At 40.0% G+C, this 15082-nt stretch overlaps 1 protein-coding gene across 1 annotated transcript in view; it reads right to left on the bottom strand.

The window, feature by feature from the left end:
- The window catches only part of ARHGAP6 (Rho GTPase activating protein 6), a 124836-nt gene that overhangs the window by 52025 nt on the left and 57729 nt on the right, over window positions 1-15082 (bottom strand). The window contains exon 2 of the mRNA XM_035901727.1: window positions 12138-12297. Coding sequence (XP_035757620.1) covers window positions 12138-12276 — 139 coding nt within the window. The 5' untranslated portion in view covers window positions 12277-12297. The remainder of the gene's footprint in view (window positions 1-12137; window positions 12298-15082) is intronic.

The raw sequence follows: 15082 nt of genomic DNA, 5'->3' as shown, positions 1-15082 counted from the left end.
TCAGCAGGAGATTAGGTCTCCATTAAATCTCGAGGTAACCTTTTCAGTGTAAAAGCCTAACACAAAGAGATATATAGGATATAAAATAAATCTATCTGTAGTCACCGTAACTTTCCTAATCAGTATTTAGAGACTTCTGGCACCAACCACACCAACTCCACTGAAACCACACCTTTGAAGAAATATTAGAAACTAACTCTTCTACCTAAGGCAAGAAGAAATCCTTATCAGAAATACTTCCCTAATGCATTTTTGAAAGGAGCAATACATGTAAGATAACAGAAATGAATCTGATTTTCAACTGAAATTTTGAGAAGATGTATACCAGAAGAATACACACATTAAAGCAAAGCTCTGCCAAAGGCAAGTAGAACATGGAAATTAGTAGGCTGCAATGTCAGCATTGCTAATAAAGGTTCAAAAGCTTCTCATGCAGGATATATTTATTGGCATTTATTCTTCAGCTTTGAATTGTAATAAAGCACAAAATCTTAAGTCACTGTAGAATCACCACACATTTAATGTGGATTATTGGCAAAGCATGGGACAGCCTAGCTGAGTGTTCAGAAACAAAGGGCCGGTACTACATCAGGTACTAAAACCAGATTTGGCAGAACACAATCAAGAATACCTCTGTTACACTAACGTTCTCACACACAGTTAGAAAACAAACAAAAATAATCAAATACACCTGATTTTGCAAACCGCAATGTTTTAGAGCCTCTGTACGTGCATTTTGCTTCCTAACACTGGTTTAGTCAGGCCATGTGTCTGAACTTTCCAATATGGTCGATGGTCCCGAGTAACATTTTTGAACAGAAGCTGAGATTTCCACATGGAACACTAATATAGACAAAATACTGAATGTATTTATATATACTTATAGTCAATGGCTATTTCAAGTGTACTATTAAGGAAATTACATTAGACAGGAATTTTTTTACATGTCAGACGTAATTTCTAAGCTCAATGGGACTTCACATCAAATGTATGCATGCAGCAGTCTCTGGATCTGGATTTGTAAAGAGCAGTACCCTAAACCCACAACCGTCAGCATCTAAACAAGCAACTGCCCTAATAACGAAGACCTCTGGTGGTCACGATTCCATCCTCAGTAACTTATCTCATGACATTTTTATATGGAAATGTGGATCATAATATTTCTCTACTTATCTTTGGCGTTTCAGCAAGTTCTCTTCCCTTCATTGTGATACCCCCTGGAAGACTCCTGCCTTTCAGCTCTCCTGCCCAGTGGGCTCTGCAGCAAAGCATTCCTTCAACATCCATCCCTGTCCCCATTCCCTTCCCTCGCCTTCACAAAACACACCTACACAATAGGTAAATCCTTGGATGTTACACAAATCTTTCTTTTAAAGGTGCTGTGTTATACACTGGTTTTTCCACATTCACATTAATGGTGTCATTGATTTCACGAAGAAGCCCAGCATTTTCTACTTCTGTTCTGTATTCATTATAGCACTGAAGCAAATGCTTCTTGATCAAAGCTCCTAGCTGTTTACCAAACTACAAACTAATTATTAAAAAGACAAACCTTGGCTGTTTGTAGTGAGTTTTGTAGTGAGTAAAAATGTTTGCTTTTAAAAGTATTAGCTTGTCTGTAACTGATGGAACAGCTATGCTGAATAAAGTTTTCCTGATGTAAACAGACATGTAAAACCTGCTATGTGATACAAGAAAATCCTGGAAATCAATTTGCTGAGCATTACATAGAGTCTCTTATAATAAAAAAAAACCAACCTTGCCTCATAGCGAAATTTTAAAACGGAACAGATGACTAAAAACTTAAGTTCTGAAGATAATAAATTATTTCCCCTGTTCTACCACCAGAAAAATTACATTCTTGCAAGTTTCATTTATTTCCATTTTGTTCTTGTCTCAATGGTGGCAAAAAAAGTCAAATTATGTAAAAAAAAAAATCACAACAGGAAATTTCTGCAAATATTCTTATTGGGAGAAAAAAAAAATATGTTTTTTTGGCTTGCTTATGCCCCTGCCTGGCAAAGCTCCTGTCGCCTTCACTTTGACAAACTCCTCTGCAGCAGAGTGCGAGGCTGTGTGCTCTTACAACCTGCACCCTGCAGCAGCTGGGACTTTCTCCTAGCTTAAAACATTAAGTCAATTTTCTTTTCTTTTTTTCCAGACTGAGAGATATTGGCTGTATTTTCCCAAAAGGAAAGAAACTACTCAGAAAAATCCATGTTTCTGTCGGAAATTTGAATGGGGGGGAAAGGGGGGTGGGGGGTGGGGGAAGGTTCCATCTAAAAATCAGCAAGATACACAGTTTTCATCTCTGACCAAGTCCAGTACAGCAAGTATCAGTGTATCCGAGATTTACTAGCGTAGCATAAAGGAGCAGAATTCAGCTCACAGTCTTGCTTGTTTTTAATATAATCTTCATGAACATGGCTATATTGAAAGAAAATCCATGGACTCACAGGATAATGAGAAGAATTGGCAGAGGCTGGCGTTAAGAGGGGTGGCAATAACCCTCTTCACTTAAAAGATGCCCTGATGCCAACTCAAAAAGTATCCACCCTGTAATCCCATAGCTCCACGAAGTACAGGCTACAGTTTACTTAGATGCTTTCCACTGTTACAACAGCCTATAAAGTATGTAACATGGTCAGTGATTAAAAACAATGAGCAGTTTGGAGCCCTCACAAAAATGCAAGTCCAGATAAAAATCATAGTCACTCTTAGCGTTAAGGAAAATGGATAATGAAATACAATGACGAGCAATGTAAGCAAAAAACAGATCCAAAAAATTACTCCCTGCCAAAATAAACGAGAAGCAGAGAATGCATAACTCTGAATTCCCATTTTTGTTCAGAGCTTAACTGGAACATATTGGGGGCAAAACGCACCAATGAACAATAAAAATTCCGAAAGCCCAACCACCTGTGTTTTCTTCCACTTCAGAGACGGGGTTGTCTTAGCTCTCTGTCTGTAATCACACATTGATCCAGCCCTGCTCCTTCACGTTCACCTTACCAAAGCAAGTTGTACAGGAGACTAACGCTCACTTCATGCAAGCAGATGCACAGCGACACGCACCTGGTGGAACTGGCTATAAAACTTGCAGGCAAAAAATCAGGCAACATAAGTAATATCTTCCCTTAAATGACCGAGACTGCCTTCAGGTTTCTAAACCCAACCTCAGGTCGTATTCATTACAACTAATTGAACAAACTGAGAACTAGATTTGGCAGAAAAATTAAGGTTTACCTTTCCTCTCCCCAAATGTCCCAGCAAGTCTAAAAAAACCCAATTCCTTCAGAAAGGCGAACACTTGCTGTAATTACTGAAACTACTGTGTATGACCTCGTTGCTGTTAACAACAAGAAATTGTGTGGATATGCATTCTTGCCATAGGTGGCATCAACACAGTAAAGAGCCATTTTAGTAACGGCAGTTAATCTCTTATATTACATTTGGTACACTTGCTAAAATAGCTGGGTAGCACGTTTATTGTCAGTTCTGGAAAGCGAAGATAAATTCTGTGGCTCACCTTTGGATTTTCACCCCACAATATTTGAGAAACGTTAAAATAAACCCAAAGGTACAAAGTAAACGTATGCAACACTTGTACAAAAGCGTAAATATACTTTGGTATGTGGTACAAGTTAAAACCAAAACACTACATCAACATAACGTTAAGGTTGTCACCCAGGCCAACAAAAGCAAGATAATTCATCAGAGATGATGTTCTGGCCTTAGCCCAACCTACTGCAAGTACTGCAGTCTGCCGCATCTGACCTGTAACAGTCCTGGGCCAACACATAACCTCAATATTCAATCTTAGATACACCAACCTCGTATTTTGAAGATGAGATTGGAACAAAGATATTTCACCACGTCAGTCTGAAGATACGGGACTCAACTCTTGTGCTAATAGTCTTCCTACAAAAAAATGAAGTTTGATAGCATCCCTGTAATACTCCTACATGTGTTAATAATTGGATTCATTATTACTAATTATAAGAAAAAAATTACATATGAAAAATAAAAAGATACTTCCAGGGTTCTTGCCTAGTAGAACTTCTAAATTGAGTGAGCCCAAGCCTCTGAAATCTGACCTAGGGCACACACAAACAAAAGCTCCTGTGTCAACTTTCTCACAGCTGTATTTCTGGCCTTAAATAATTTAGGAGGTTAGAAACAAAAATGTTTAATAAGGAAAACAATGAGATCCTGTGAAGCTCTGTGCGAAACCTAGATAATATATTCCCCTCACTGACTCAAATTCTACTCCACCCACGTTAAATTATTATTTCCAAACTTTAATGGGAGAATTCAGCATAAAGTTTCATTTCTTTCCCCTTTTTTTGAGAATGAAAGAGAACATGTTTTTCTAAGTATTTCTCCTCTACCTCAATGTCTCATAACTGACTAGCCCTACAACCTTCTTCATCACAAGAAGCCTTTCTGATTTCTGGTTCTTCTTGAGTCCTTTCAGCATCTTCACCTTTCCCATCTTCAAGAGTCACTTTGAATGTGTCATACACTTCAGGATGAACATTAGGATATCAAGAGGCCTCATCAATTCTGCAAGCTTAAGCTGATAGATCTGCTAAACTAAGGTTAAACACAGCTATAAAATGATCCACTCTTTGCACCCATATTCTGTATTATGGGATTCAGGGGACATTTCAATCCACAAATCAGTGGCATGGGGGTGGTTCTCTCCTAAAAGTAGAAGGTCTTTTGATTTGTTGAACCTTTCTGGAACTGAGGGGCAATGATCATGTCAGCCAGGCCTCATCCTGCTGGTCACCATGTCCTCCGTATGGAAAAGCCTCACACACGGCCTGGGTCTTGCTCGCTGTTCCCTTGCCTGTGACTTGTGCTGAGACTAAGTTCTGGTGGCCAAGACTACTGCACAGTTATCTGCATCAAAATAGAGCCTTGATTCATAGCTGGAGCTATGATGTATGAGTGCAATAAAAACACAGTAGTTGTCCTAGTTGTAACTACTGCAATGACTACCTTTCAGCAGAAAAATTAACATGCCTCTCGCTTTATTTTTTTTTATTAGCCCGTGAAAAGTACTTCTTTCCAGCAGGTAGTTTCAATGTAAAACAGTAGTCTCCAGGCTGATATATATGAAAAAGCTTCACAACTTTTGTTTGATGTCTTAACGAATAATCATTGGCCGCCCCAAGCTTGTCAAAACAAACCAAAACAAAGCTAACACACAAGCAGATATGTGCTCGGTGTGCCTGTTCTCTCCTGTTGGTGTCTGAAGTCACTTTTGAATCCAAGTTGTACTGTGTAGGCAAGGGCAACCCACATGCCTTTACAATACCTTGCTAATTTAGCCTGGTAACTCTCAGAATCATAGAATAGAATCATAGAATCGTTTAGGTTAGAAAAGACCTTTAAGATCATCAAGTTCAACTGTTAACCTAACCCTGCCATCCCACCACTAAACCATGTCCCTAAGCACCACGTTCACCCATCTTTTAAATACCTCCAGGGATGGGGACTCGACCATCCTGGGCAGCCTGTGCCAATGCTTAACAACCCTTTTGGTGAAAAATTTTTTCCTAAAAAAGCACCATTGTTTTCTGACAATTAACAAGGTGGGGAGAGAAAAAGGGAGCAGTTTGGTCTGTGTCCTCTCAGTCGCTATGTCTGAACCACTGCACAATCACTGTCTGAGAAAATCTGATACCTACTGGTATGATTACCTGCCTACTGGTTTCTTCTTCCTACAGAAGCTGAGATTATGAGGCAGGCAGCCTGTGCTCCGAAAGTGGGAGGCAGCAGGTGAATCAATAACAAATGATCATCTACCCACAAAGAGCAAAATAAATAATTAGAAGTGGCAACACGTAGCATGCTTTTATAATGCAAATATAAAGCCTCTGAATAGGTTACAGAAATTTTGTGTAAAAGAAGAAAGTCTTATCTACTTCTTCCCCATCATCTATGAAGATCCCTTTCTTCCCCACTTGGACCAATATCTTCACCCCCTCTTCACGAGAAATTCCTACCGACACCCCGTCCCAGCCCTAGCAGCCAGGGTTGGGCAAGAATAAGTGGCATGTTTTCTTCTAAAAAGCGATGCTGGATAGTGCTGTGGTAGCAAGCACTACTGGTGACACCTCTGCTTTATTAAGCAGTATTAAACAGATGTGAGTAGCAATACAGCTGTTTACTGGTGCTTGCCCAGAAATCCCCCTGGGTTTGTCTATAGCTTTTCAAAGAAATTCAATGGAAGAATATCATACATACTTTTGAGTAGTCAACAGCACTTACTAAACTGTTTTCCCAGACTCAACTTCAGGCATCAGTTCTTCTCCTTTATCAAGAAGCCCATCTGTATTTGGCTGCGGAAGAGGCAAGAGGAAGACGGAAACTCCCTGGGGGACATTCCTAGCCCACAAGACTTCTACTTGCTCATAACTCTGCTAGCCACAAACCTTCCCCAGAGTTCTGGAGTTTACACTTGATGTGATAACAGCACATGAGTTTTCTGTTTTGCTGCACAGACACATACATGACAAGCTGCTTTTGCATCCCAGGACAATGCAGGCAGCTGGATTGTTATTGCAGTAATAATGCTATTTACCTAATTATACCAAGATGCTTACTGTGCAGCAATGTTGCCTGTGTGGCTACAGCACAGGACAGTATTACCAGTAAGAAATATAACTGAGCAACTTCCGGAACTGTAAGAGATTTATTCATGTGAAAACATCAACCGTTTTCCATTATTCTTTGTTGACACTATGAAGAAAACACGTCCTGCTTGTGCTGCCACAAGGGACAAAGAGATGTCAAATAAGAAAATCCATAAAACACAAAACATCATTGATAAATGGGGATTTGAATGTGGCCATTTCTATACAAAGAGGTAGATCAGAAGTCAAAAACTTGCTGTCAAGAAGATCAGAAGCAAAGATGCCATTTCTATCTGAGTTAGTAGAGATATTGGCCAAATTTCTGTTTGTCATTGAACAGCGTTGGTCTTTGTATTGGCATTGGTGAAATACTTGAGAGAACATATATTGCTCCTATGCTTCTGCACTACCTAGATCAACAGAAGTTCCCCAGGACTGCGGTAGCTATCACAAACATCAGCGTCGGGAGAGGTCAAAACTCAGATGAAAAGCCAAGACGTCACCCAACCTATAGGAATAACAGAGTCAGCTGGAGTCAGTGGTTATCACACCATTTTTATGACAGCAGAGAGGCCTCTTTCACAGAGGTGAGGAGGGACTGGCTCTGTGGTGCGTGGCAGCCCCAGGACATGCAGTGCTGTAGGGAACTGGGTCTGGAAGACGCACACATCCTAACTGTTCTTCCCTGAACTGTCCTTCATTCCAACACATGAGTTTTCAAAGAAGAAATGAAAAATCAGTAAGCCAAATAGTTCAATCTGTACAATTTGCTAGGTCAAAGAAAAAAAGAAGCAAACAGACAGAATGAAGAACTTCATTTAGGAGAACATCTGCTGAGCATCCAGTTTGGCCCTTATTTTCACCAAGATGCACCGCTGTTTAGCATGAGCCACTGTTTTTTAGTCTTCAGTCAGCTTACAGTCTGATGAGCCTAATCACGTGCTCAATCACCTCTAAACCAATTTCAGATAATACTTTTGAGGACTTTCATGGGATGCTCAAGCTTTCTATAACAATTCAGCTACAGCATGTCTGCTTCTCTGAACACTGGTAGTACCTACGTATTTTTCCTGCTTCGATAGATACTGCCCTAATTTTCACAACAATAAGCCGGTGCCTACAGATGCCTCAGAATATAAGCCATGCAGATTCAACAGTTTGCAGGTAGCGTATATTTTCTAGTGATCCTCTCACATTCTCTTTTCCTTTTTCTGCACTTGCATTTATACAAGCTTCATTACTTCCTAATTATTTATGTATCTCCCCCTTACTTATCTTCTTAACGAGCAACCACAAAAGGCAGCTCAGCCATTTATGTTTGCATGCCCTACTGGTAAATGCACACCTATCTCAGGAATATTCAGAGTTAGCATTGAGCATTTCTTTTCTTCCTCATTATCATTTCCCTCCACAACTCCTCCAGACCCGTTCCAAAGCTGGGAAGACAGCGGCGCATCCTGTTGGGGGCTGGTGAGAACAGGAGCAGGCATGGTTTCCTCTTGAATAGAGAGGTGAAAACTGCAGCTGAGACCCCTGACTCCCAAATCCTATTTGAGTCCTTCCTGACAGGTTCACATCATTCCTAAAAACCCAGCCAGGTGCTTGAGGAGTTGAATTAGGGCTGGAGCCCTAGTTCCTCATCTGCTCTACCTGATAAAGCCCTGCAGTGCCTACCAGTGCTCCCAAATACAGACTCGGTGAAGTGGGACAGGAGCGTGAAAGAAAGGAGAGTTGTAACCATATGGTATTTAGGAAAATATTCCAAACAAGCCTCATTCAATACCTCTTCTGCTCAAGAGCTACCTGCTTTGATCCTGGTTTTATTTTGAAAAACCTACCTGACTTGAGTTACCAAATTTTTTGTGAAGACATGGTGTAAAAGGTTCATTTTTTTCTCACTACTTGCATACAAAGACACGCACAATTGGAAAGACACCAAGATGTATGCACCACTAAAGTGAATTTCATCACAGGGTTTTTTTTTTCTCCCATCATAAAGAGAAGACTGACTTCCTTGAAATTAAGAAAAACACAGTATATTCCAAACAGCAGCTGTAAAGCAGTTTCACCAGAATTGTACTGTTGTGCCATTCAGAACATCAGACAACGAATTAAAAATCTTTTACAGTAATTGCAGTGGTAGAGAAACTCTGTAATGCTCTACTCAGAAATGATAGCCTCTTGCAACTTAACACATTAACCTAGAGAGAGTATAAATGATTTTTGCTATAGTTACTGCTGGCAGATGAGGGAGTGACATGGGAGCTGAGAATCTTACAGAATCTGAAAAACAGATGCAAGGCAGAAAAACAAGAGAAGAAGAGACAAACTTGAAGCATCTCTGTCACACATACAAAAATAATAACTCTTGATCAATTTGAATTCATTTCATTGCTTACTGCAGTGCAGTTGTGGCGTATTTTAAATGACATGCTAGTTAAATAAATTGCTGTGGGAGGTGGTCCCCTCTCTGTGACCACAGGATATTTATATGAGAGATGTCAGTAATGCGCTTCATTAAGGGTAATGGCTGCAGTACAGCGGAGGAGAGGGATTACATATGAGGCATTACATTCTACCCATTCCTCTGCAAGTGTGGGAATAGCCCAATGTGCCCTAAAAGTGCTAACTGCACTTGCTGTGACAAAGGGGACTTCTGAGCATGGGAGGATGGAAACACTTTGAAGAAGCAACCAATAGTGGCATGACTGTGATTGGAAAGATAGGGCAGATGCTTCTGTACTCTGACCTAGCTTCCAGGCAAGCATGTTTGGCACAAACACTTGTTACCCAAGAACAATCAATTTTTCCTTTCCACAATACCTGTGCCAGTAAATGTAATTACTCAAAAGCCTGCAGGAAGCAAATGCCCAGCAGGTACAAGCATGTTCTAATGTCAGTCATTTTGCAAGTTTTGAAGAACACTCAAAGAACCACAAAGAATACCATCTTTTAAAACCTCTTCCTGTATTTTCTACTACACAGATTATCCCACTAACCTCTGCTCCTGAGTATTTTTATGCAGCATTCTCTGAAGTAGAAGCTGTAAAGCAGATATTTCTATGTCTGGATCTCTCCAGACCTAGAGAGGTCCCCCAGCTCTACATGTCACTTTTTCTCTTTAAAAGAAGAAAAAAAAAAATGTTTAACAGCCTTCAGTCAGTTTTTAACTTGAGGAACAATAGTTGTGATGAGTTTTATGTTATTTTTACTCCTGCATGCCCAGAGTGCTCAAGCCGGTTTCACACTGCTATTCACACTACTAAAACCTGAAATTATCCGTTTGTACAGTCCTGTGATGTTAGCAAATCAATCGGATGGCTACATGCAACCTCTTACCATGTGTTTTCATTCCACGCCATTCAAGAGTGATGGGAACATGAGGTGGACTTGAGAAGAGTCATTGCAAAGGGCCTAAACTGTAGTAATTTAAGAATATAGCAGATTCTTATTCTCCTACCAAAGTGCCATCACAGTTGTAGCATGATGGAGTGACAGAATGATTATTATTTACACATATTGCAGTATGCCAAAGTTGGTGCCAAATTCAGAAACAGGACGGACAGTTAAATACCAGATGCACCTTAATTCTACCTACTACCTTCGCTTCCTTCAACAGATGGTACTACAACATTTTAAAACGCAACTGCACTGGCTATTCATTCACCCTGCATACCTTAGAACACAGAAAAATTCATGATCTAGTCATTCAGAGCAAGTATGCAGATGTGAAATGACATGCCGCATCAATAATCTCACTGGTAAATCTAATCTGAATAGCAGAACTGAATAGCTACTTAATTTCTCATCTAAACTGAAGGAAAAGATACATGAAATGATGGGGCCAGCCACCGAGATGAAACTGGAACCTGGGTTCCTGAGTTTGTGAAGTGACTTTTATTCTAAGATGCTTCACCAGAGTTTGTATTACTCTTACTTAGGTTTTATGTGTGACATTGTACTTTTCAGATTCAATATATCTAAAATTAATTACACGTTATATATCTACCCACGTATATATGTGCTGTGAAAATAAAACCTGTTCGTGCGTGTGATCTGAACCTGAAAGATACAACAGTTCCTAGCCTGCAAACCCTAGCAGCACTGTGCCAAGTTGCCTGTGACTCCAAAGCATCTTGCAGAGGAAGGGTGGGTTGACTGTGAAGAGACCCTGGCTTTCCCAGATGGTAGGCCTTTCCCAGCAGTCCCAGCAGGAAACAGCAAGGAGAACACAAAAATAGTATTCATTCTCCAAAGCTCAACGTTTCTGAATATGAATACGTATACTCTATTGTCTTGGATGGTATTACCTCCATATACGTATATTCAACTCCCACTGAAGCTGCCAGTGGCAGTTCAGACTTCCAGAAAATATTGCAGTGCCTTTACTGATCCAGTTCCTCGTATGAATGTCCTGTAAAATTGTTTTCTGCTGATGGAGCGTTTTTGAGGGACACAGGGAAGCTGTGGTGGGGCTTGAAGAAGTTGATCATATCCATCTCACTACAAACTGATGCCTTGCTGTAATTGGTTAGTTGGACTGTTGTTTTTGGCAGGACCTTTCTGCAGATCCTAAAAAGTTGACGAATACCCAGGCTGATGTCTTTCATGTTTGTGCTTCTCCACACCATTATTTTCATTGGCTAGACAACTTTTTTTCTGCTTAACTTGATTAATTCAAAAACTGGTCCTGTGGCATCTGTGTATGTGCTACCACACAGTACCTCTGCTCATAGCCAAAGGTGAGAATTCAGCTGTCCCTTGTTATTCCTTAAATAAGTAAACAACAACAACTGGAAAGAAACAACAGGAAAGCCAGATTTGCAGATGATTGTATCACAGCACAACAGCTACCTTTGCTAGGCTCGATCTCCAGCCTACAGGAAAAAATGGAAACTTGCACATTAGTGTTAGTGAGGTTTAGATCACTTCCCCAGCAACCTAAGTACAGGTATACTACGTGCACATATCCTGCATCAGGATTGTGATAGCTGAGATTCTCCTTTTCAATTAATCTCCTGTTCCTTAGGAGTTCAATGTTTTACACTGAAAATGAAGTTTCTAGGAAATAATCACACTGAAAATTAGGTTTCTAGGAAATAATCACCACTGTCTTTAGGAAAACTTGTGTGCAGGATTCATCTTACTTGATGCAGATGTCTTCACTGTCTGTCTGACTAGCAATGCCTGGCTTCCTCCAGAGCCAATAAAATACAGAGTGAAAAAGCCACTTCTATGGTATGATCTATCTGACCTACATAATAGATGTATACTTTTGGATGTCAGGAAGTGTTAAGAAAAGCCTTTTCCTCCCAAACAAGTATCAAGAGGTCCTGGCATGAATAGGTCTGATTCAGATTATCTACCCTGTTGACATCTGTCCTTGATCAGAAGGTGGAATAAATAATCTAGTGTTTTCTCCCTTCTATTGCTGTGATATGAAGTCAGTGGTTTAGCAATCTGAAGAGAGACGGCTTATCAAGCCCTTACCTTTGGGGATAGTAATCTGACAGCCCAGGTCACAGTCCTGCTGCAACTGATAAAAAGCCACTTCCTGCAGCCGAGCACGCTCCAGCTCCGAGAGGCTTTGAACGGGAACTGACTTCAGCCGAACACTGCGCCCTGACATGCTGTTCCAAGTGAAATCACCCTACAGGAAATCAAATGGAAAAAAATATGAAGCATCATATGGTACGCACAGTTTAATAAACAGAACCATCTCTTTTACTGCTAGGAAGAGCAACACAGGTCCTCTTTTCTAAAAGGCCATTTTCTTGGACATCTCTAGCCTTTCAAATACCTTTGTTTTCCTAAGAGCAGCATTCCTTAAAAGGAGCACAGACATGCAAAACAAAAAGTCAATTCTGTCTGAAACCATTTAACCAAGTATTGTTGCAAAAACATACGGTTCCAGTAACAAAAAGCACAAAGCAGGGGGGGGAAAAAAAAAAAAGTCCTTGTCTGCTTTTCCCAGTTTGCTTTCTTTGTGCAGTACTCGGTCGTCACTTCACTCCTTCCCCCGCACAGTCAGTCAGACATGCAGACCTCCACAGGTCCGTGGACAACACGCATCTTATCTCCCTCAACTTTCTAATCCCACTCCACCAGACCGATCAGAGAGGACACAGGCAGAGCCCCTTCTCTTTTCTGACACATCCCATCCCCTCCTTATGACGATACTGTGCTTAGGCCAAGATCGACTAAAGGACAAGCTGTTTCACGTTTTTGAAAAGCCGTAATAACAACGTATGTGTTAAAATTTATACAGGAAAACAACACAAGATATGCTACATCTCTGTAAGGTACCAATTATGCTTGGAAAGCAAATCAAAAGCTTTAGCTCTTCTATCTCCCACCTGTGATAACATACACAAAGAGCTATTCTCTTAGCTAGTATTTAGCTTGGGCGAGAGAAGTAATCATCAGTCAAAGAGAACTGCAAGCACACAGACAAGCTTCAAGGCTGACAATCAACTTCAAGCAAGAATTTCAGAACTCATCAAAGCATCATCAAAGAGCACATTTTAGCACTACAGGGAAAGAAAGAAGAATTTGGTTTTCATTCTAACAGTGTTAAAAAATAAACATCAAACTTGTCAGTAGACATAACCTTGATGCAGCTGTAGATAATGGAAAAACTCTGATGTACATCAGCTGAGCTGTAAAGACAAATCCACAACCTGCTCTTCATCACAACATGGCAGAACAATCAACGAACTTCACTCTCATTTCAAGTTCTCATTTTCAGTTTAAATGTCAACATCTGTACCTCCACTGCACGCTCAGTTTTTCACCGTTCACTTACAATTCATCTGTTCTGCACGTGCATCTGCAGTCAAAGGATGACCATTGACTTTAAAAGACATTGGCTGAAGCTCCTCATTATGAAAAGCAGTAAAATTTGGCTTTACTTAGTACCTATGTGTCCTGTTGTATGTAAACATCTTTGTGCATGTCTCCATATATTTTTGCCTATATATGTGTATGTGTATATATATGTGCACACAACCAACCTGTATATACATTTTTGTATAGAAACACATACACGTACGTATATATAGGCATACCTATGGCTGCGTGTGGGTATTCACATATACATATGAGACAAAAATCATTCACAAATACGTATCATCATCTAGCAATATACACTAAAGGAATTACACATTAAACACCATTTCTTATGATGTACAAAGTATGCTTGAGTTCATCAAGGAAGATTTTTTCCAGAGTATTTTTTGTGCAGGTCATTAGGCAACCATAATAGATAAAGCTGTTACCTCAATGTGAAGAACTGCACATCTATACATTCAATGCAAGTATTATGCTCAATATCTTTATGATATTTATATATATGTGGGCCACATGTGCAAACTCCTTCACTAGCCCAGTATTTGACTACTAGAATTTGTTCCTTCATTTTCTGTCTCTTCATCTCTTTTTGCTCTTCTAGCGCCTTACTCCTGATTAGCTAGATTTAGTAATCTCAAACTAAAGGTTTGCACAGTGACACAAATCGAGCTGATGAGCTTAACTCAAGCAAAATGAAAGCAGCAAGAGTCACATAAACCTTATTTGCAAACCTGAAAGTAAACATTTACATTTTTTAAAAAGCTGTTGTCATTTATAGACAAAAGTGATCCAGAACAGAATCCACAACCAAACAATGTATACTAAGAAACTAAAGCCTTTCCAACCCTGATAATGCAAAAGAAATTTTACAAGTACAGAAGTATGCACTTCAATCCTCGTGAACATATCATGTACAAAATGTTCTACAGTCAAAATGGCACAGAGAGAAAAATATAGGTCTTTATGGTAGAGTTTGGGGGTACCAATCTCCGAGATGAGCATTTTCATTAACAAAAATATCACTGATATGTCTACCATAAAAAATTTCAAACAGAGATATTTAATTTTGAAACAGGAATGGGAAGCAAAAAGGATACCCATTAGAAAATGCTGTGGTAACAGAATATTTAAACTGTTTAGGACATGTCCTGTTTCCTGCAGAGCACAAAACCCAAGGGGTGCCTGGGGCTTTGAGGAATTACCACAAATTAAATAAATATTCCTTAACTGAATTTTGCATGGACACATGCATTATTGCTCTTTTTCGGATAAAAATTACCAAGGGCAAATTTAACTCTGGAGGTAACGCCCCATCCTCTGCTTATCTCTGAGTTAGCTCTGTAACTGCAAGCAGTGAGCTGCACCACTGCAATGCCCAGCTCAAACATTAGCCCTGCCCAACCAGTTGAACTGGGAGAGACAGGGCTTGCTAGCTCCGGTACAGCCCTGCATTAATGTTCTGCTCTGGGGACCCTCTTTGCATGGAGCCGTGCTGCTTTATATAAGCAGAGCAGCCAACTCAGCGCCGGCTTAGGAATGCAAACCACCTCATTTTTTTAATAGGAGATCAAGGGTTTAAAACCAAG

Source organism: Egretta garzetta, unplaced genomic scaffold (assembly GCF_000687185.1).
Source record: "Egretta garzetta isolate BGI_Z169 unplaced genomic scaffold, ASM68718v1 scaffold49, whole genome shotgun sequence".
NCBI classification, from domain to species: Eukaryota; Metazoa; Chordata; class Aves; order Pelecaniformes; family Ardeidae; genus Egretta; species Egretta garzetta.
Note: the sequence above shows the minus strand (reverse complement) of the source record. Positions and strands in the feature narration are given on the sequence as shown.